This window comes from Rosa chinensis, chromosome 4 (assembly GCF_002994745.2).
Source record: "Rosa chinensis cultivar Old Blush chromosome 4, RchiOBHm-V2, whole genome shotgun sequence".
Lineage (NCBI taxonomy): Eukaryota > Viridiplantae > Streptophyta > Magnoliopsida > Rosales > Rosaceae > Rosa > Rosa chinensis.
Genome location: NC_037091.1, coordinates 39,937,523 through 39,961,111, shown reverse-complemented (window position 1 = coordinate 39,961,111; position 23,589 = coordinate 39,937,523). Strand labels below are relative to the sequence as shown.

At 37.1% G+C, this 23,589-nt stretch overlaps 1 protein-coding gene across 1 annotated transcript; it reads right to left on the bottom strand.

Moving 5' to 3' along the window:
• Positions 1-18,927: 18,927 nt before the first annotated feature.
• Positions 18,928-20,653, bottom strand: LOC112199293 (UPF0481 protein At3g47200). The gene is made up of 2 exons (XM_040518969.1): positions 20,319-20,653; positions 18,928-20,129 (listed from the first exon to the last, which is right to left on the bottom strand). The coding sequence occupies exons 1-2, from the start codon at positions 20,643-20,645 to the stop codon at positions 19,251-19,253; spliced, it is 1,206 nt and encodes a 401-aa protein (XP_040374903.1). The 5' UTR covers positions 20,646-20,653; the 3' UTR covers positions 18,928-19,250.
• Positions 20,654-23,589: the final 2,936 nt, after the last annotated feature.

The window sequence follows — 23,589 nt, the reverse complement described above, 5'->3', positions numbered from 1 at the left end:
GGTAAAATTTGGTAGCCAGATATGGTGGTTGACCGGCGGCGCGTGGGCCAGGCGCAGCTGCCTGTGGCAGCGCATGAGGGCGCGTCCGTCCGATCCTGGTGAGTTTTTTTGGTCTATTGACTAGTATATATTGTTATGAATTTATGGATATGTGTTTGGTGGAAATTGGAGGAGGTTTGGATATTAATCAGAATTTCCGAAGTTCAATAGTTTGGTTATCGGTTTATGAGAAATTCCACTATCGGATTTCTCTCAGTTTTGCCCTAGAAACCTTCAATTAATGAATTGGTACTAATGGTGAAGTTTGGGTTAAATTGGAGAAGAAATGAAAATGTTGATTTATGTGGATTTGATGTGGGAATTGTATTTAATTTCTGGATTGTTATTCGCGAATTATAATTGTGTACGGGGCGACATGCCGAGCTACTGCTCGACGTAGGAAACCGATAGCGTGGTCGCCTAAACAGTACTGTGAGTGGACATTTATTTTAAATTAATTGTGTATGCAGTATATTAGCATTTTCTGATTGAGATTTAATTTATAATTTGAATTATTGAGTTTTATGGTTTTATGAGATTTAGTTTATCCAGATTTATTTATGAATTACGAGATTAGTATTGAAATTCCTTCCCAAGGGCTTTTAGTAGATTTTTGAGATAGTCATTCATGAGTTATTGAGTTGAGGAAAGATTTTCGAGAACTGACTGATTCAGAAAATATTATGAGAATTATGGATTTCAAATATCGGTTTTTATGAGGATTCATGAGTACTAATGTTTCATCGAATTTTTGAGCATGGTTGAATTATCGAGATTTATTGAGCTTTGAGCTCTTTACTTATCAGCCTTGAAGTTAGATTGAGTTTCTTTCCGAAAGCATTTATTGATTTACAAAGTATTTGATTTTATGCTTTCGAGGATGCTTTCGAGATTTTGAGGTTATTTTCAGTTTCTTGAGGAGGCTATTCATTTATTTATGGAGGCCAGTTTTGGCGCATGCGTATCTTACCTAGTTGGCAGTCCCTTCTAGGTAATAGTCTGGTTGGCAGTCCCTTCCAGATGACATGAGGTAGTTAGTCGGCAGTCCCGTCTACTATCTGTGGCTAGTTGGCTGTCCCTTCTATCCACCGCCTCCTATTCCGATTGGCAGTCCCTTCCGATGCGTTATCTGGGTGGCAGTCCCTCCTAGATGGCATGAGATGACTAGACAGCAGTCCTTTCTAGTCATCAAACGAGCCTCATGAAAAGGATGTTTTTATAAGGATTGAGGATTAGATTTTAAGAGGTTTCAAGATGTTCTTGTTACGTGATTGAGATTTCAGTAAAGAGGATGATTATGAGTGTTTTCAAGATTGTTATTGCATGCGAGATTTTAGAGAATAACTTGGGAAAGCATGAAGTTTTACTTATACATTCGAAATTACTTATTTTTCGTCCACTCACTCTAACGGTTTTTAAATGTTTTCCCCTGGGCCCTTCGGTTTTAAATGCCCAGTTTGCAGGCCAGTTTAGCTTGAGGTCGAGCGTATATGGGGTTGAGGCATAGCTTTCAAAGCTTCCGCATTATAAAAGTATCGGTCATTTATCTTGTTTTCTATTCTCTTGTACGCCTGTACATTAGATTGCTCTGATAACCTATGAGATTAATATTCTTAAGTTTCAGAATTGTTTTGTGATATGGGAGATGTTGTGATATGGGGAGCAGGGTGGCTCCAGGAGAATAAGGATGGATGATTTAGATGTGTAAATGTTTTTCTACAGGTTTTGGATTGTCCATTTTTAGGGGAAGTTCTGTCAAATTTTTGGTAGAATTTCTTCTAAGGTGGGCCCAGCAGGGCCTCTTCGGATTTCAGGGTGAAATCCGGGGCGGGTCCTGTCATGTAATCTGTACTTACGTCCATCCATTTGTTACTCATACTCAAGGTCTTGTCTTCTGGTCATTTATCTTGTTTTCTATTCTCTTGTACGCCTGTACATTAGATTGCTCTGATAACCTATGAGATTAATATTCTTAAGTTTCAGAATTGTTTTGTGATATGGGAGATGTTGTGATATAGGGAGCAGGGTGGCTCCAGGAGAATAAGGATGGATGATTTAGATGTGTAAATGTTTTTCTACAGGTTTTGGGTTGTCCATTTTTAGGGGAAGTTCTGTCAAATTTTTGATAGAATTTCTCCTAAGGTGGGCCCCGCAGGGCCTCTTCGGATTTCAGGGTGAAATCCGGGGCGGGTCCTGTCAGTTGGTATCAGAGCACTAGGTTGTAAGATTCTATAGACATGTTTCGATCTAGTTATCTTATATGCTTGATGTTACTCAGTACCTCCCGAGTGATGGCCCGACTGTAGCGGTTCCCCATCGTTTACTCTTCGGTGCTGAAGTATTCATCAAGTATGTAAGGTACGTGGTTAGTTGATTTTCCTTTAGGTGCTATGCCTTTTATACACCGACCTCATAGGGATTTATCTGCATATCAGATTATTTAAGTGTCTTGCACCTTTTCATGGTGATGGTGATGTTGGATTACCTTACAGGGTTGAGTTATGCTACGAAATGCGATCCGAGGGAATGTGGTGGTTATCTCTCCCTCGATGCCAACAAGTTTGTTGGGGTAAGGTTTAAGGTGCAAGACTTGAGTTCGATTTCGTGTTTGATTGTTAGAGTTGGGTGGGCATAGCTTTGGGCTGTCTCAGTTTGCTATAAATTGTTTTGGAATCAGAATTGTTGATGGAAACGGAACTGGTAATATTAGTGGTTCTGACGTTGAACCAAGTTTCAGGGGTTGTGTTACATGATGTGATATGTCATGTAGGTGACATTTGTGATATCATTGACAGTTGTTGGAGATTACTTGGAAATCATGATTGGTTATCTTGGGCCTTTGACCTGACCATGATATTTGGATTTAGTTTTGTTCGGACTGGAAGAAATTGATTCTAGATACAGTGACTTATAATTGATCCTTTTGAAGTTTTGGATCGTATTGAGTAAAGAGATAGACAGAATTTAAGTTTTTGGTATAGTTTTATGTTTGAAACTTGAATATTTAGTTGGACGCTTAGAGCTTTACAATCGAGTTACGATGTTTGGCAGTATTTAATTGAGAAGATGAGAAACAACTTTTGTATATGAGATTGTACCGGTGCGTGTACTTAATTGGTTATCCGTTTTTGGCTGAAATGGTTGTACCTAAAATTGGAGAATAGCGGTAATGATAATGTTGGGTATTCATAATAGTGCAAGGGGAATTACTTGTGATACAGAGTATGATTCGAGTTATTAATTGTGATAGATTCTTGGTGAAGCTTTTGTTAGACAGTTGGATTGTGATTTTGTAAGAGTTGTTAGTGGAATAACTTTAAGGAAATAAGTTTCCCAGTTGGCTCCAGAAATATTTCTAATTAAGGTTTGACTAGAATTCTTGTTATATGTGGGTCAAACGTAATACGGTATGTCTGTGTAGTGGCGTATTTCAACGGTAATTAAATGGAGGAATTGGATCGCCATGTGGTTGGATTAAATTTCAGATCCAGGTACCGCTTTGTGTGATACGAGGTGTTGGACGAGTATCTATTTTGCATCAAGGTTGATGTTCGAGGAAAGACTCTGTGGACGGTGTTTTGTTATCTAGGAAAATTGGTGGTTGCTTGAGTTGCATACATATACTAACAGATTGCTTTGAAGGAATTAAGTGAATTTTACTACCTTGGTACCTTTACTGGTGGTAATGGGTTAAACAGTTTGAAATTTAATTTTCACTTTGATCGATCTTTCTACCGTATGGTGGCTCTTGATTGGAGAAGTATAGAAAGCTGTTGGTACGATTGATATTCGGTCACCATCACAGGTTTATAGGTACGATGACTTGGCAAAATGTTGGAGTTGAGTTTGGAAATTGTTTGATTGGACTTGGGTTTTATCAAGGGTTTCAACTGACACTTGAAGTACTAGATTGTTGAGCGACTATGATTGAGTTGTGTTGTTGGATTTATGCTTAGCGAGATGAGGTTTGGGAAATTTTGGTGCAATCTTAGTTAGCGCAAATTAGTTTTTTTTTGAAATTGTTGTTGTAGCTAAAATATTATTGAATAAGTGTTGTTAGAGGGAGGATCCCCAGCTACTTCATCCTCAGTTTAGCGATGACAGTATCGTTTGGGGATATCGGCTTTAAGCCATGCAAGGAGAGTTGACTATACTCAAATACTTGCAAGTTTGACGTTGATTATTGGAATATTATGGTTTGGAAATGTGAAGAAGAAAGAATGGACTACTTTGCTAGCAGTCTGGTACAGAAATTTTGAACATGAACAGGTATGCGAAATGTGTCGCCTTATGGCCAGCAAGGTATGTATCAAAGAAGTTTCTCTGGTTGACTTAGATGTCATCTCAAGGCTTTGATCAATGTTTTAGTTGGGTATCAAAGTAGCGCAAAGGAAGTGTAGTGACCCTATAACCTTCATGATTAAGAACTTATAGGTTGGTTCGAGGCTACTCTTTGATATGCTTGACAACTGTGGGACCTCTACGTGCACGACATTCGATCAAGAATCCAAGCACAAATAGACAAAGAGAAAGTGCGTTTTTGTGGTTGCTAAGGAAATTGGTTGTTTCAGACATGTGGGTTATCAGTGAGCATCTTGTGGTGTTTTATTAACTGTTGGACTTTCTATAACCCGTGTACGAATTGGAATTGTTTTAAGTGTGAGTAAATGTATTATCATGTTGTTGGTGAACAAAGTGGATCTTCACTGTACGAGTTATATGAAAAAGAGTATGAATGCTACTAGTCAAACTGAATAGTTTGTGATAATGATACCATGAATTATTTGGACTGGTATTTGACCTAAATTTCTTGACGTCGGAGTTGTGTACTTGTGAGTATGTACTACTACATAGTTAGGTAAGACAAGGGTATCCAACTTGGAACATTGATACATTTGGGGTTCTAAGTATATGTTTTTGGTTGCTTGTGTAATCGAGATTGTCGAGATTATCAGCTACTCCAGTCATTGACTTAAGATTGCAAAGGGAAAACTTAACCCAAAGAAGATTTGATTTTCGTTACGCAGTTTCAAGGTGTAGTTCGTTCAAGTAACCGACCTTGATTTAGCCTTGAGTTTTATTCTGGAAATTTTGGTAGGTGTTTCTGCTCATATAGTCGAACCATTTACAGGTTGCTTCAAACATAATGTTTTGACGATGTTCTCCCTCAGTTATTAAGGATTGTTAGTAATGAGTGGAAGTAAATCTACCTCCTAATACACTGAATTTAGTAAGAATGCTGTGAGAATTATTCAGATCACAATAATTGACTAGATTTCAGCTAGAGGATTGTTTCTTCTAAGGGTTGATCTCCATGTTCTAATTGGTCAAGTTTTGGATCAGTTTTGAAGGTAATTTCTACATGATTTGAGCAGACTTGCACATCTTTTCTGTGCCTTATCATCGCCACGGCCGTACGATTGATGTGTTATTCATCTTCGTGAATGTTTACTATGGATTGGTGTGTACTCTTCAGCGGTATGAATTTCGAGGACGAAATTTTTATAAGGTGCGGAGATTGTGACGTCCCGAACCTAAATTTACCAGTTTACAAGTTTTTCGATGGGTAAACGACATTTACATTTAATTTTTGGCTCCGTTTTGACATTTTAGGGGGCCCTAAAAGTTGACTTTTTGTTCGGGTCAAAATTTGAGAAAATTTCCTTCATGAAAGTTGTAGTGGACGTTAAACCGAGCGTGTGCATATGTGGTACGTAAAAATCGGAGTTCGTATGCGAAAGTTATACGCGGAAATGTGAAAATTACTGTTTACAATAAGTAGTATATATTTGAATTTCTACTGTTGGCCGGTAACTTTTCTTTTTCTTTCTCTCTCTCCTTCCCCGCGTTTTCTCTCTCTTCTCTCGCATCACTCTCTCTCTTCGGCCTCACCCCTGCAACTTCCTCCTCCGGCCACCTGGGAACGTGAGGCGGGCACCGTTGGACTCCTCTGCCCGTACCCAACCTCCCCACGGTGGTAGATCACGACATCTTGGGGAGAAAATGGCGCACCAAGGCCGAGAAGTTTACTGTAGCAAGTGACCGTTGACCTCAATTCCGGCCACCTCCGGCGACAAAGCCAGTCTTTTTAGAAGCGTCTTGAGGCGTATTTGAAGCTCCCCAAATATCTTGAAGCGATTTGCAGCGTGGAGGAAGAAAGCATAATTAGAAAATTTTACTCTACTTCGGTTTGCTTAATTATTCGGCCACTTAGAGGTATTTTCTGACTTGGCCACAGTTATGAAAGATTCTTAGAATATTGAGTTGTTGATGCTAGTAAAATTTGGTAGCCAGATATGGTGGTTGACCAGCAGCGCGTGGGCCAGGCGCAGCTGCCTGTGGCAGCGCTTGAGGGCGCGTCCGTCCGATCTTGGTGAGTTTTTTTGTCTATTGACTAGTATATATTGTTATGAATTTATGGATATGTGTTTGGTGGAAATTGGAGGAGGTTTGGATATTAATAAGAATTTCCGAAGTTCAATAGTTTGGTTATTGGTTTATGAGAAATTCCACTATCGGATTTCTCTCAGTTTTGCCCTAGAAACCTTCAATTAATGAATTGGTACTAATGGTGAAGTTTGGGTTAAATTGGAGAAGAAATGAAAATGTTGATTTATGAGGATTTGATGTGGGAATTGTATTTAATTTCCGGACTGTTATTCGCGAATTATAATTGTGTACAGGGCGACGTGCCGAGCTACTGCTCGATGTAGGAAACCAGTAGCGTGGTCGCCTAAATAGTACTGTGAGTGGACATTTATTTTAAATTAATTGTGCATGCAGTATATTAGCATTTTCCGATTGAGATTTAATTTATAATTTGAATTATTGAGTTTTATGGTTTTATGAGATTTAGTTTATCAAGATTTATTTATGAATTACGAGATTAGTATTGAAATTCCTTCCCGAGGGCTTTTAGTAGATTTTTGAGATAGTCATTCATGAGTTATTGAGTTGAGGAATGATTTTCGGGAAGTGACTGATTCAGAAAATATTACGAGAATTATGGATTTCGAATATCGGTTTTTATGAGGATTCACGAGTACGAATGTTTCATCGAATTTTTGAGCATGGTTGAATTATCGAGAGTTATTGAGCTTTGAGCTCCGTACTTATCAGCCTTGAAGTTAGATTGAGTTTCTTTCCGAAAGCATTTATTGATTTACAAAGTATTTGATTTTATGCTTTCGAGGATGCTTTCGAGATTTTGAGGTTATTTTCAGTTTCTTGAGGAGGCTATTCAGTTATTTAAGGAGGCCAGTTTTGGCGCATGCGAATCTTACCTAGTTGGCAGTCCCTTCTAGGTAATAGTCTGGTTGGCAGTCCCTTCCAGACTACAGCCCGGTTGGCAGTCCCATTGATGGGAGCATAATTATGCGATATTAATAACGTTAGTCTCCATACTTTCTTTGTTAGTTTAGTGTATTTTCTAGTTATTTACTTTGTTTATTTGTTTTATAGGTATCTTGGAGTAAAGAAGAAGAAAAGAAGTAAAAGAGGGATTGAAAAGCAAAATCGGGAAATCTGCCTGTGCAGATCAATTAACTTCGACAGAGCACTGAGACCATCTCAGAACGATCCAGAGAATGATCTTTATATTTATGGATAGCCTCGGATGTCTAGTTTCTGAATCTTTTTACGGCTCATCAATATCATTTTTTTAGAGAAAGTTATGGCCGATTTAGTACAAGAGGTCAGGCTGCGCGTGAATATGAGGTTGGACGGGAATTTATGTTTCGAGGCCCAAATCACACCAAGAAGCCCGAGGACGAGTTTGTGCTTCATATTCCGACTCATGATGGACAAATGGCACTATGTGAATGGTTAGAATAAGTCATCAAGTTCAAGAGCCAATAGGAAAACTCCACCTAAGCACGTGAACCCTAATTCTTTTAGGTTTTGGATTTCCTAACCTCTAAGCATATAAAAGGAGATCAATCTGCAGCAGCTCGCGGGCTCTTTTCTTCTTCCTCCCTTTTTCATTATTTTGTGTTTTTGATTCCAATTATGTGTAACTAAATTTCCAGTAGTTAGGGGGCAGTTGAAGCCCCTAGACATGATCCATAACATGCTTTGACATTTAATTTGTTTTCCAATTAATAAAGTTGAGGTTTTGTTTACTGATTTCTCATTGATGAACTCTATGTTTGTATGCTTTGGAGGCCTACTTAGTATGCATGCTAGGGTTCTAATACTTTGATTGTTTGATGCCTGGATCAATAGTTGGATTCCTCAAATTGTCTAGAGAAGTAATTGGTAGTTTTCACTAGCAAGTAAACAAAACCCTAGGTTTAGCAAGGCTCTAAGTTATTTGCGATGCCTAGTGATTGCTCAAACTCATTTCAAACTTAATGATCTCTTCATGTTTAATCTAATAAGCATACCTTTAGGTTGCATTGCTTGGGAATAGTCTAGGTGTAGCGCACTTCCTGCCTAGCGTACAAAGTAAGAAAGAGTAATAGGTTGTGTTCAAGCGTACCGAGCCAATCTGAGTGTCTTCAACTAAGTTAATTGGTAGTAAATTGGACAAAGTGTGTTGTGTGTGATTGTTGGAGGTGGATACTTCCTTCCTAGCTAGTTTCATCATCTTGATATCAACCAATCTCAAATCTGTTCCAGTTTCGTTTTTCTTTCTGTTCTCTGTTTTGACGTATTTTATTCTCATAGTAAACGAACTCCAAAAATTCCCAAATTTTGTGTGCTGGACGACTTGTGTGTCTAGTACGTCTCTGTAAATTTTCATATTTTTCTGGGTTGTTTTGGTTAGGATTTTAGTTTGTTTTTCGACTGCTGTTCAGTAGGAACTGCAGTCACGTTTTGTGACTTTTGTTGAAGCTTCTAGTTTAACTTAATCCTCTGCGGGAGACCCTTATTTCCCTATATTACAATTGACATATCTGCAGGAGAATAAGGAAAATCAATAGCTTATAAATTTAGCTATCACCCATCCGATGCGTCACCTGGTTGGCAGTCCCTTCCAGATGACATGAGGTAGTTAGTCGGCAGTCTCGTCTACTACCTGTGGTTAGTCGGCAGTCCCGTCCACTACTTGTGGCTAGTTGGCAGTCTCTTCTATCCACCGCCTCCTATTCCGGTTAGCAGTCCCTTCCGATGCGTCATCTGGGTGGCAGTCCCTCCTAGATGGCATGAGATGACTAGACAGCAGTCTTTTCTAGTCATCAAACGAGCCTCATGAAAAGGATGTTTTTATAAGGATTGAGGATGAGATTTTAAGAGGTTTCAAGATGTTCTTGTTACGTGATTGAGATTTCAGTAAAGAGGATGATTATGAGTGTTTTCAAGATTGTTATTGCATGCGAGATTTTAGAGAATAACTTGGGAAAGCATGAAGTTTTACTTATACATTCGAAATTACTTATTTTTCGTCCACTCACTCTAACGGTTTTTAAATGTTTTCCCCTGGGCCCTTCGGTTTTAAATGCCCAGTTTGCAGGCCAGTTTAGCTTGAGGTCGAGCGTATATGGGGTTGAGGCATAGCTGTCAAAGCTTCCGCATTATAAAAGTATCGGTCATTTATCTTGTTTTCTATTCTCTTGTACGCCTGTACATTAGATTGCTCTGATAACCTATGAGATTAATATTCTTAAGTTTCAGAATTGTTTTGTGATATGGGAGATGTTGTGATATGGGGAGCAGGGTGGCTCCAGGAGAATAAGGATGGATGATTTAGATGTGTAAATGTTTTTCTACAGGTTTTGGGTTGTCCATTTTTAGGGGAAGTTCTGTCAAATTTTTGGTAGAATTTCTTCTAAGGTGGGCCCAGCAGGGCCTCTTCGGATTTCAGGGTGAAATCCGGGGCGGGTCCTGTCATGTAATCTGTACTTACGTCCATCCATTTGTTACTCATACTCAAGGTCTTGTCTTCTGGGTATAGTGAGCAGAGACGGCTTTAGAGCTGGAGACAGTACAACGACGACGAATCAGAGTCCAGCTCAAAACGATTTGAAGAACACCCATAAAGTTTAAGCAAATTTTATTCAAAGGTTATAGCTAACAAACACCCAAATCGAATTAAAGAATAAACCAATAAGGTAATCCAAAAACCCAGTACCAGATCCCTGAACCTGAGTAAAATTCAATTCCATTTCAGTCACCTCCAACGTGTAAATCAACAAAATCCCTAATGCCCCAATTTAATTTCAAAGAAGATTAGCAAAACCCCCAAATCAATATCCCAACAAAACCCTAAAATCCAAAACAAATCGAAGTCGAAACCCTAAAGAGGAAGAACGAGCTTACCATGCAATTAACAATACTGAATACTTCGGACTCCAGCTCTTGAAATCAAAGAACTCCAGTTCTGGGAAAACCTGGTTCGGGGAGTGCAAAGGAATCTTCTGTCTTTTCTGATGGAAATGAATCAAGGGAATCTAGGTTGGGTTGCTGGTAATGGGTGGGATGTTGCTGGGTTGTTCCTCTGGGTTACCTAAGGTTGCTGCTGGGTCGAGAGAGAACTAGGTGCGAGAAGGTGTTTTTGATTTTTTGACCGAGTGTGGGAAAAACACGGACATGTTAAGGCAAATTGATGATAAGTTTACATGGTAACAAAAAACAATTTTTGGACACACATGGTGAAGTAATTTCTCTGTTTCATTCAGACAACATAAATCTGTCGTCTTATTTTTTCAATTGAAAGTGAGAATCTCTCGGTTTATTCATACGACAGTTATCTGTCGTCTGAATTTTTCAAAGCAAGAAAAACTAAAATAGTATGGATTCTCATGCTATTCAGACAACAGAATTAATTTATATGTTGTCGAAAGAAGTTTAAAAAATTCAGACGACAGAAAACAAGAATTATGACGTCTGAAGTGTGTCGTCTGAAGACATTATTGGCATAGTGTCACTAGAATAAGTGAGCATGACATGTTGAGTGAATGATCTAGCCTATGTATCATCGTGATGTGTACTTGCATCACAACTTCTTGACTATCTATACATGGTAGCGGAAAGATATGTAAGGGTCATTCTGGCCATATTATATTAATGAAATCCATATAATTATTTTGTCAAAAAAAGAAAAGAAAAAGGAAGTCTTATTAGTACATGACTAAACCTAAACCTAGGGGCAAACTTGAATTAGAAAAGAAATACTCAAATTATTGTTTCTTTCCTGAACCCTAATGGGATGAAAGAAGGTCCTGATCGGGGTTGAAAAAGTCTTAAATAAAAGAAGAATTTTCTTTAAAAGAGAAGTACAAGAGAGTAAATTTGCCTAGGTAGTCCAAATTTGCTTAAATGACACATATGAAAACAAAATGGAAAAAAAGCGACATGGTAGGTTATGCTGTAAGGCCATCTCCAATAAGGAGTGTTTTAGGTGACCTTAAGCCCTTTTTGCTATAAAATGGACTCCAACAAGGGTAGGTCCAAAGGGCTAGAGGTGGAGAGGTGGGTGGAGAGAGCTACATTTAGTCCTATGGGTGGCCCTTTTGCCCTTGGTGGGACCCACGGAAAATCAGCCGAATCTTGCTCTTTGTGATGCAATAGTTTAATCTAATGGATCATAATCATGCAAACAATTAAATCCAATGGTGAATAATTAATAAGTATAATTATACATATTCACAACTAGCCGTTGGCTTCAAATTTTTTTTTTTTTTTTAGTATATATGTATTCCTAACAAAACGGTAACATTTGTGTTACCAAGAAAAAAATGGTAACATTTGTGTTACCAAAAAAATAAAAAGGTAACAAAACGGTAACTTTTTTCCCACTTTACCTATATATACATATATTCTATCTTCATAATTTCTCACACTTTCTACCCTTTCCAACACCACTTCTACTTATTTGAAGCATGTCCACTCCTTCTCTCAAATGTGTGAATTGGATAAGAAAAGAAGATGAAGTTCTTTGTGTTGCATATATGAAAGTATCCAAAAATTCTACGAAAGGTAATGGCCAAAAGGGAGATGGCATTTGGAAACAAGTGGAGCGAAAATTAATTGATGGATTCAATGGCAATCATCCAAATGCAAGATCGGATGGAAGTTGTAAGTCACGATGGCAAAAATTTCTCTTTCCATACATGAATAAGCGGCATTCTTGCGTCACACGTTCTGAGAGAAGGCTTCATAGTGGAGCAAATCACATAGATCAAGTAAGATTCCTATCATATATATTTTTTATGTATTGTACTTTAATATCATTTCATGAATTATTATTTTTATTTATTGTTGTTGAAAATATTGTTGTAGCAACACCTCGCCGAGGATATGTTTAGGGAAGACATGAAAGGAAAATCGTTCAATTTTCATAGTTGCTACGATTTGTGCAAAGATTGGGTGACATTTGACACACCCTCACAAGAACATTTTGGTCCACTCCCGGTGCAAAGAAACCTTCCGGTGTCCTTGGAAGGTGATGATGATCCTGTCGATAGTAATTCAACTCCAACTTCATCTAGGGATCCGATTCCTAGGCCGATGGAAAGAAATGCCGCAAGAAGAAAGCAAATCAAGAACCAAGAAAAGGAGAAGAAAGCCTTTGAAGATAAGTTATTAGCTCGCATGGATCGATTGGCGGAAGATAATGTGAAGGCGGAAGAGGCAAAAGCAATAAGGGAGAAGATGAAGGAAGATCGACGAGAGAGAGATAGAGAAGAAGCTATTTTAATGAAGCAAACCGTTAATTTTACTCCAAAGAGCAAGACTTATTTTGATGGGAAAAAGAGAGAAGCACTTGAAAAGCTAAGCGCACGGGAATTGTTTCCAAATACCGGCTCAACATCGAATGACTATCATCCACAAATGCCATTCGATGAAGACGAATTTTAGTTAATATAATCTAGTTTCTTTCAAGTGCATTTTTTTTTAATTTATTCATTTTGTATCATGTTAATGAAGTTTATGTAATATTTTATTTATGAAATAAATGGTAAAAGTAAAGTAGAATTAAAGTACACTTTTATTCATTACAATTGAAACCAAAAAGCCACACAATAAAAGTTAAAGCAAATAAAAACAAGCCACCCATTCATAAATAAAAAAATAAAAAACTTATCAGAAAATGTTATCAACAATACCACATAAATACCTCATGCAAATATACACCTTAAAAATTAGGATTAAATTCAGTTTAGTCCCTTGAATTTTAGGGCTAAAATCAGTTTGGTCCCTCTTTCTGAAAATCGATCTCGATGGTCCCTATACTCTCAAATGACATCACCCGAGTCTAAAATTTGAGTTTGGCTCCAAAAGTGATGTCAGCTACTGAGTTGGGGCCGTCATAGGGTCCCATAGAAAGGGCAAAATAGACATTTCTATTTTTTTATCTTTTTTTTTTGGTCTATATTCTCTCTCTCTCTCTCTCTCTCTCTCGACCGAGCTCAAAGGCGGCCAATTCGTTCTCCGCAACTCTCCCATCGTCCTCTACCCCGCTCTTCCTCTCCTCACCCTTACTGCGACCACTACTTCAAAATCCCTAAATCCCCAAACCGCCCCCATTTCACTCTCCCAATCCTGCTCCTTCCATGCCTTCTGCAGCCCCAATTGCCTCTCCGCCAGCCAATCCTCCTCCCACGCTCAATGGGTCTGTCAATCCCTAGCGAAATTATGAAATTACAAGTCCAATTCGTCTTCGTTCCCTTGGTTTCAGTCCAATTCGTTGAAAGAGACATGGCCTTCGATCAAGCCCAAACCGTGGCCTTACCCAAGTCATGAAAGTCTTGATCCGATCTGACATCGTGAAGACCTCGATCTAACCCAACATCTTCACCTTGCCGGTCATCGGAATCAACTGCGGAAGTTACGATGGTTGTCGTGTGTGAAGGCGGACAACGGTGCACGACAATGAAGAAGCTTGGGCTTTGATCGGATTTGTGTCCTAGTTCAAGTGGTTGTGGCGATATGAGATGGTAGCCGGATTTTGCATTGCCTGGTAATGAAACTGAACCCCATTTGGCTTCAATTCTGCTTCTTTTTTTGGCAAAATGTTTTGTTTTGTCGAGACTGAGATTATTTAAACTGGGTGTGTCAGCTTATAAGGTTGGATGATAAGGAGTGGTTCTACTTCAGTAGACCAGATTACAAGTCCGGCAAAAAACAGGGCCAGGCCAACTAGGCCACCGAGAGAGGGATTTGAAAGATTACTGTGAAAGAGTGTGATATCAGAGCTCAGGGGTCCAAGGCCGTGATAGGGAGGAAGAGGATTTTGACTTTCTATATTGGGAAAGTTCGGAGTGGGCAGAAGACCAATTTGGGGATTCATGAGTATTACATACCTAAAACTTTGCTTCTTTATGCTATTAGGTAGGTGATCACTCTGTGACATTTGCTTTTCTTTGTAATATGATATCAATGTTGTGTTTAGATGTGGAAATTGAGTGATACAGTTACGGGAATTGATAAGACTTCTTTGAGGATGGTTGGTTTTTGATGGGTTCGGAGAAAGAAGAAGAAGAAGAAGAAAAGGGAATTGGAGGTTTAGAAGAAGACGAAGTCATCTTTTTTCTTCTTCTTTTTTAAATCATTTTATTGTGAAAATATCCGTTTTGCCCTTCTTGGGGGTTGAAAAAACTGAAAAGTGGGGCTCTATGTCTGCTCCAAGTCAACAGCTGACGTCACTTTTGGAGTCAAACTCAAATTTTGGACTTGAGTGATGTCATTTGAGAATATAGGGACCATTGAGATCGATTTTCAGAAAGAGGGACCAAACTGATTTTAGCCCTAAAGTTAAAGGGACTAAACTGAATTTAATCCTAAAAATTAATTTTTTCCTCATAAATTAATTTTAGTCTAAATTAAAATATTATTAAAATAAAATAAAATCATAAAAATTAAAAAACATAATGTAAAATCATAAAATACTTGATAGGGCTAAAATTTAGCCCTCCCTTATTGGATATGGTTCACTTGTTCATGAATAAAGAATAATATTTCTGGGGACTAAATTATAGCCCTGACCCCAATATAGCCCTCCCTTACTGGAGATGGCCTAATTCACTTTTTTCCGTTTTTGTTTCAACATGAACACGCTAAATGCACTACCCATCACCAAATTGCACATATCTCGAAACCTCATTAAGCTTAAGTTCAGCTCTTTGCTCTCCGAGCCTATGCCTACCATTGGCCAATTGCTACTATAAATGTGAGCAAGAGTTGCTCAATAAGTACATCCAAACCATAAGACTCAATGATATTGAGAGAGAATCGGAGAAGCTTAGAGATCCATATCGTAGACTATTTTCTCCTTTAATGTGGATTTTTTCCCTCTACTTCCTAGCTTTGTTTCTCTTAAAACCTTCGGAGTAGTTCACCACTAATTATGTTGCTCTTTGCTAATATATATGTTATTTCTAGTGCAAAATAATATGTTTATATATGTTTATGTGTATATAATGGACAGTTCAGCCATTATCCATTATAAACACATATAATGTTATTCGAGCCTGAATCTACCCAGAAATCATGTTAAATTGCTAATTACAGATATAGAGTCCATTTCACAAGGGTAGTTGGAGAAAACAACGAATAATTTTTCTTCTTTTTCTGATAATGAATGTTCTATGTAAATAGTGTGAGTCCATTGCTTTTTGCTTAATCTGTCTTTGTTGCTTCTTGAGTTTGTGTTTAAAATTGACTTTGATAGAAGGTTGGATTGTCTTGGTAAGTTACTTATGTCTTCTTCACCTTTTGAAGAACTGCAACCTTCTATAACCATCAAATTTAAAAACAAACCCAGGAAGCAACAAAAACAAAGCAAAATGCAAAGCACTCACTCATATTGTATTGGAACAAGAAGCAAAATTTACGCATCGTTTTCTCCAATTGCCCTCTTGAAATGAACTCGATCTAAATATGTAATCAGCAATTTAAAATGGTTTTCTGGGCAAATTCAGTCTCGAATAACATTATATGTGTTTATAATGGACAGTGATCGAACTGTCCATTATATACACATACACATATATAAACATATTATTTTGCACTAGAATTCTAGAAATAACATATATGTTGGCGAAGAGCAACATAATTAGTGGTGAACTACTCATTAGAGGATTCTCATGCTCATGCGCCAAGGTGCCATATCTGCCAAGGTGAGGATTCCATTTATGTCAAGTATTTTCTCAGCTATTCAATAAGTATTAACTATATCTCTCTATATTTCCAAAATCTATGGTTCTATCAAATTTTAAGTAATGTGGAAACCTTATTTATATAAATGTCTCATTTTGTTTTCATACATATGATGAGGTTTAGATCATAAAAAAAAAAAAAATAATAGATAAATAAAATAATGTTCAAGTAAATCCAAAATTTGTGTCTGGCCCAAACTCGAGGTTACTTGCTCTAGTTGAAATAGGGTTAGAATTAGAGATAATTTCAGTGAATCTTAGAGATATCCAAAATGTATGGTTACTTTTTTGTGTACAACTCTGATTCTATGCATTGTAATTCTCTATATAAAGAGGCCCCTATTATTAATGAAAGTACAACAATTTTGATCTCTCTCAAATATCGATTCCCTAAAATACATTATCAGCACGAAGCCCTAATGCTAAAACCCTAAAATCGTAGCCTTTAAATCCTAGCAACCACCGCCACATATATTGAAACCCTCAATTCCAGGAGTCTAGAACCGGTGGCGCCACTGGGGGTAAGGCGAGATTTTGTTGGAGCTATGCTCACTTGTAAAACTGTTACCTCAGTTCAAATCTTTCCTAGACATCATAATTAATTTGGATGAGCCTAGTGAGAAAAAGTTAAGACAAAATGTCATTTGTTGACTTAAGGCATAATTGCCATTACATAATTCTTGGAAAATAAAAGGACTATACTAATCAAAATTTGGGCATCCTTGTGCACTTCTTTGTCAGATTTGAAGTCTGCTATGGTGAGATTGATGTCATTGTCATCATCATCATCTCCTTCTTCAGCTAAATAGGCTTCTTGCTCCCTTAAGTCCCTATATGCCTTGTATTGCGTAGCTAACTTATTGCTTGCGTTGCATTGTCTGAACCAATGCTCACTTGATCCACATCGATGGCACATGTCATTGTGGTTGCTTCCCTTCAATAGAGGTGCATTGTTTGCAATTGGTTGGCATCCCCTAGAGGAATTGGTGCCATGACCACGGCCTTGGGCGGCTTCCCCACGTCCTGAAGTGCCACGGCCCCCCTCCCAAGTTGCCATGTGTTGCCATGTCTTCGTCCTTCATTTGGACAGTGACCTTCCTTTGTAGGGCGGTTATATGGATCTACACGTCCCTTCTGTCCCTTAATTTTAGGATTCTACTCCTTGCGCCCTCCTTTGAGTGCATTATAATTCGCCTCATGAATGCTCTTAGTTCCAACAGGCCTTGAATTTTAATTCTTCACGATGTTATTATGTTTCTCAACTACAGACATGACGTTGATAAGCTGATGAAATCTCGTGATTCTTCCAACATTGTACTTACCTCTGTATTGCTTTGAGACCAAAATTGCTGAGACGGGGAAGGTGGAGAGAGTTTTCTCAATTAGCTCTTGATCTATGATACATTGTCTACAGAATTCTAACATGGATTTGAGGCGTGGAGCTTCTGAATTATATTCAGAGACAACTTGAAGTTAGTGAATCGCAAGTTGTTCCATTGAGCCTTTAAGTCAGGGAGGAGAGAATCCTGAACATTACCAAAGCGCTCTTATAGCGCTACCCATAGTTCTCTAGCCTCCTTGATTGACATGTGCTCCAATCAGAGTGATTTGTCCAAGTGGTGTCGCATCAAGATGAGGGTAGTGGCATTGTTTGTAGCCGTACGCTCGAGTATGAGCTCAGGGTTTGGTGCCTGAATTATGGGTAGGATCCCTTTCGAAGTAAGATGGTTCTCAACATCGGTGACCCAACTGTGGAATTCTGAGCCAGTTGAATCAAGTATAGGAAAATAGATTAGTTTTGAAGTCAAAGCTTCCACGACAACTAATAATAAGATTTCCGAGCTATGCTACCAAGAAATCGATTTCCAATAATATTTGGATTAGATCGAAACAATGATGTTTTTTTTTTTTATAAAACAATTATCTTTATATGGTCATAAATAGATGTTTACGGACGCTCTTAGTCTGAAGATCACGAACGCTCTTATTTTGTATATAGCGTGAATCCCCACGATTCAGCTTTGAAAGAATCGAACCCACATTATAGAAAGGTGGGATGAAGAAGAAAGGAGGTTGCAAGTCTCCGAAGAAAAAGAAAGAAATTAAAAGACAAGAAAGCGGGAACTTTAATCTTAAATACTTAGTTAATTAGAGCTTGAAACCTTGATCTTTAAAGACTTGGGAGCTTGGTCGAGTTAGCGTCGATGGGAAGGGGGCTAGTGGTGTGCTTGGCGAGGCTAGTAGCGGCGGTGAATGGCATGCTGGGCACGCGAGGTGTGTGAGGTAGTGAGCGGGTGCAGATGCTAGAGAGGCTTGCTAGCTCTGCGGTGATACTGCAGGAGCAGTGAGGTGCTTTGCCGCGTTAGAGGACAAATGCTAGCGAGGCTAGCTAGGCGAGCGCGGGGCTGGGCTACATCATCGGCGAGGCTATCATGAGCTAGGGGCAGCTGCAAAGAGGCTAATGGCGAGGCTAATGGTGTAGAATTTTTTTCCGATTTTTAGGGCTAGGATCGTGCTGATACGTGGTAAAGAATAAAGGATTCGAGAGAGATTGATGAGAATAGTTGTGTGTTTTCATTGATAATAGGAGCTCTATATATAGGGATTACAAAGTACATAATCTTGGAGTACAAGGATTCATATTCTAACTCGGAGTAGGAAATCTCTTCTATTACAACTATAGAACTAATCCTACTTTGACAAGGCACACTAAATGTCAACATTCTTCAACAGAAAACAAAAAATATTGGAATTGAATAATTCATTGATTGAAAGAAAAATTTGTATAAATAGAGGGTACAAAACAAACTAACCATGAAAATCTGGAATGACTACCCCATAATTAACAACTCCTGAGTTCATAGGATGCAATATTCAACTGCAACAATGCATACATGAATCTCATGACCACACTTATTGAAACTAATTATTAAACAAGGACTTTGTTTTAATCACTCAACCAAACTAGATATCACCCTACATGCACACTCGTACATACAAATTACATTCACTCTAACCATCAAAATCTGATCGAACTTCTTCATTTATTTTAAACTCCAATGATGAGTCACCTCGATCTAATGTTTAGGGTTTAGGGTTTATCGGTGATGCTTAAGCAATAGAGATGACAGATGACACCGTTTGAATGAAAGTGAGTACAAGGAGAATACTAGCTGCAACGACAGAGATGGTTGTCCAAGGTGTGTTGAAATAATTTTGTCTTAAATTTGCCATCCTTTTGTTCCACCTCGAATTGCAGTGGTCGATCAGGTTTTGACAAATGGCAGAATAATAAAAGTGATGAGGGTCTACCATAAGCCCACTTCCAAGGCTGTTAATCAAACGAGAAACATCCTTGCTGTCACCTAGATTATTTTCAACAATACCACAGTCGACAAGTAACTCCACATCCTTTGCAGTATTCACAAAACAATCGAGGACAGCAACATAATCACTCACATATTGTACTTCTGGAGGAAATTCGCATTGTTCAAAGGCAATGATATTTCTCATAGCAACCTCTGTTTGATCCCATACGGTTAATTTTGGAACTTCCAAGACCCCATCAGTGAATTGTATGGCGAGTAAATCTCGACTTTCTCCCACTTTGAAGCTAATTCCTGCTTGGTGTAGCTCTGTCATAGTAGGTGAAGTTCCATAAGTACCTAACACTCCATCCTGTGATTTCAACATTATTGGCAGTATCAATAACGTTCTCAAAAGATCAAGAAGATGCTTTACTTCTAGTTGATGAGAACGTATTTTCTCCTCGTTTTCTTCCTCCGTTCCTTCTATAGCCATTACTAAATTGTCCACAAAGAAGTAATGAGAAAGAAAAACCATTGAAGTCCTCTTAGTGAGCTCCAAGTCTTGGCTAAGCTCCTCGAGAATGAAGAATGGCAATTGATTTTCAAGCAACAACATGTCAGGCCACAGATCCCATAATAAATTTGGTTTACCATAGACGCAGTCGTTTTCATCCACCAAATCATTGTAATAGCACCTTAGTAAGACTTCAATGATGAATGCAGCATCCACTAGAACGATTCTCGCTAAGTCATCACTTCCAAACTTAATTGTGTCTATGTAATAACTGCGCAGTCTTTCTTCTTTGTCCTTTATTCTTAGTATATAATTATTCAAGCTTAGCCTGCTCCGACCTAAAAAATCATGTAGGTACCTCTTTTTGTGTTCCTCCATGGGGAGTAAGTCTTTTTTGCCGTGATGGAGTGGGCCAATAGAGACTAACTTGGGTGTGTAAGCCTCTTCACGTTTATGCCGTAGTCGTTGAGGAGCTCTGTAGATGCAACGCATAGGAGACATACGAGACACCTGGTATAGCTCCTGTCCCCTGGAATCTTCTAATGAAGCGTTCTGGTTTTCTATGTCATTTGAATCTTCTAATACAATATTGTTCTGGTCTTCTATATCATTTGCAGCAGCTTGACTGTATCCTCGCGGTCTAATTCGTCCTTCTGATCCTCGTTGAGAAAATCCAAACATCATAATTAAACCTATGCGCGCGAAAAGAGAAGAAGATTAAACACATGAAGATCTTACCAGGTCTTAACTTGAATGTAAAATATGAAAAGTTAGAGAAGTGAAATGATGACTGAGTAGTAGGCGCAAGAAGGGGCATTGTGTGATATTATCTATACTGTTATTAAGGGAAGAGAGCTTGCTCTCCATAACTAATTTTTTTTATCAATTTACCCTCTATATATTAAAAAACTTTAAATCAGAAATAATCATAATGCCAATTTACAAAATAAAAACAAAATAAAATAAAAATAAAAATAGTGGAAACTTGGTGGGTTTGTATGAGGAAACTCCCCACTACTTTTAACTATCTCCCTACACACTTGAAAAAAAAAAAAAAAACTCCCTACGCACATTGTGTGTAGGCCCAGTGCCAGTGTTTAATACAACTCAGCTTTTCACTATATATTCTAGTTATGGAGATCCACGTGTTATTATTGAAAAATGAAGAACGTGGGAGTTTTTTTCATTTATAAAAATTGAAAAATATTTCTGTTTTTTTTTTTTTATCATAACAACTATTTAAATGATTTTATGATGAGTTTAAAAAATGTATTTTAGGTAATTTAAAATTTGATGAAGTATTTAACACAAATTTGATTTTTTTTTTATTATATATTAGACTTGTGTCTGTGCGACGCTCATGTTATTGGTGAATAGGTTATTAATTAAACTTAAAAAATATTTATAAAAGCAATTTCCATACTAACTACTATACAACCATGGTTTTTTTTTTTTTTTTGAGAATAATACAAACATGATTTAATTAATTACAATTTTTGTTGAAAACAAATACTGATTTTTTATTTTTTTATTTTTTTATTTTTTATGATTACAGTTCCTTGAATGCTGTTTAGAAGTAACTAAAGACTTTCTGAGCAATTCAAATTTTGGTAAAACCTTTTAACACCATACCTCTCTTTATAGTAGTACGTAGTGCGTATGTGTGGACTAATTAAGAAAGCTCACTTTGTGGGTCAAAGTCAATGTGAAAAATCTGAAGACTATAACCCTTGACACTAGGCACTAGCGCTTGTCTCTGTGTGTGCGTATATATATATTAGTTAGAAACTAAATCAGTAATTTGATCCATCCAATGTACTAACGAAAAATGTAACCCTATCTTATTTTTTATTTATTTTTTGAGTCATTGACCCAAAAGATTAAAATTGAAAAATCATTATCCCATTGGTCTACCTAGAAAAAACTGCGGCATATTGAGGAAATGTTCTGAAAAGAGATGAAAATTCCAGAGATGTAATTTGTTGGGATATTTTTCAAGAGTTTCGAATTAGGGGAAAACGTTGAGAAAAAGTAAAAATCCAATAACCACCACCATTTAGAGTTAACTTCTCACACTCTTTTTTTCTCCCTATGCATGCATGCATATATATGCAATTATTCATATATCAGTTCCTATAAAACTCAAAAATTTTAGGACTAAAAGGTTATTAGGCAATCAGATTAAGAATAGAAAAGTAGTAGACGAAATTAGGACACATGAATCTGATCAAGTTGAAGAAAATCCATATGTTCACCCTTGGGTGAAGTTACTCCACCTATATGAATTCATACCTTGCACTTTTGTAATCAAAATCAATTATTTTAAATTAATCTTCAATCATCATCACTACCAAAAAAAGAAAAACAATCAATTAAATGAAATCATCTAATTATGCATTCAATATATTGTATAAAAGAAACTGACGATTGGAGTAACGAGCATCATGATGGCCTGTGTATTTACTTGATCAAGAGGAATGATGAGCGAGTAGCTGCAAGAACGGGCATTCTGTGGTATTATAAATGTTTACTACAACTCAGCTTTTCACTATATATACTAGTTATGGAGATTCACGAAAATGAAGAACGTGAAAGTTTTCCTCATTTATGAAAATTGATTTATAATATATTAGGTTTGTGCTCATGTGACACATGTTTTTGGTGATCTCCTAATCTACTTACTAGACTTTCCTCATTTTTTAATTATTAAACGACCTATATGTCTTTACATAAGAACACGGCTACAAACAACAAAATTTAAGAAAAAAAAATATTTTTTTCTTCTCTCTCCAAAGCTTTATAATAATAGAAACACAATTCATATTACTTTTATTATTCATTTTCATTTTCATTTTCAAACCTCATATCTCATATCTCATTTTCTTTATTCATGAAAGCTTTCAAAGAAAAAATTGATTCAAAAGAAAATGCATTCAAAATTACTTAGTGAATTATACAAGAACAAAACTATGATGCAATAGGAAAAAAATTATATAAAGATATTTCTCATTAGTATAACAAGATCATGAAACGAGGGATAGTAAGTCATCATGTGAACTGAACCAAATAAGCATGTGAAGCGGCATATAAGATAAAGCTAAATAAAAACGATAGAATGAGCATATTTAATTTTGTAACCTAGCTAAAACGGCAACAACCATAAAATATGAAACATTGATCATTAGGCTTGAAAAACAACGACGGTAATAGTTTTTTAATTAGGTACACCAAGCTATATATGACTTTTTTTTCAATAATTATTTCAGTTATTCTTTTTTGGTAAACAAACAATTATGAGAGCACTAAAACTCATCCTTAATGCTCGAAATATTTCATTTATAAGTAATGTTAAGTTAGATATCTGAAAGAGTTTTAGACAGTAAATTTTACTTTTTAAAAGCAAATAGGAGGTGTAAAGACCTTTCAAAAAAAAAAAAAAAAAAGGAGGTATAAAGAACATATGAGGTTAAATGAGCAAATATGGAAATCCCAATAGAAAAACTCTTCATTATACTTTTAAAAAGTTATAAAAGAAGTTTCTATACTAACTGCTATTCAACCATGGGGTTAATTTTACTTTTTGTTGAAAACGAAAAACTGATTGTTTTTAATTACAGTTTTGGGCTTC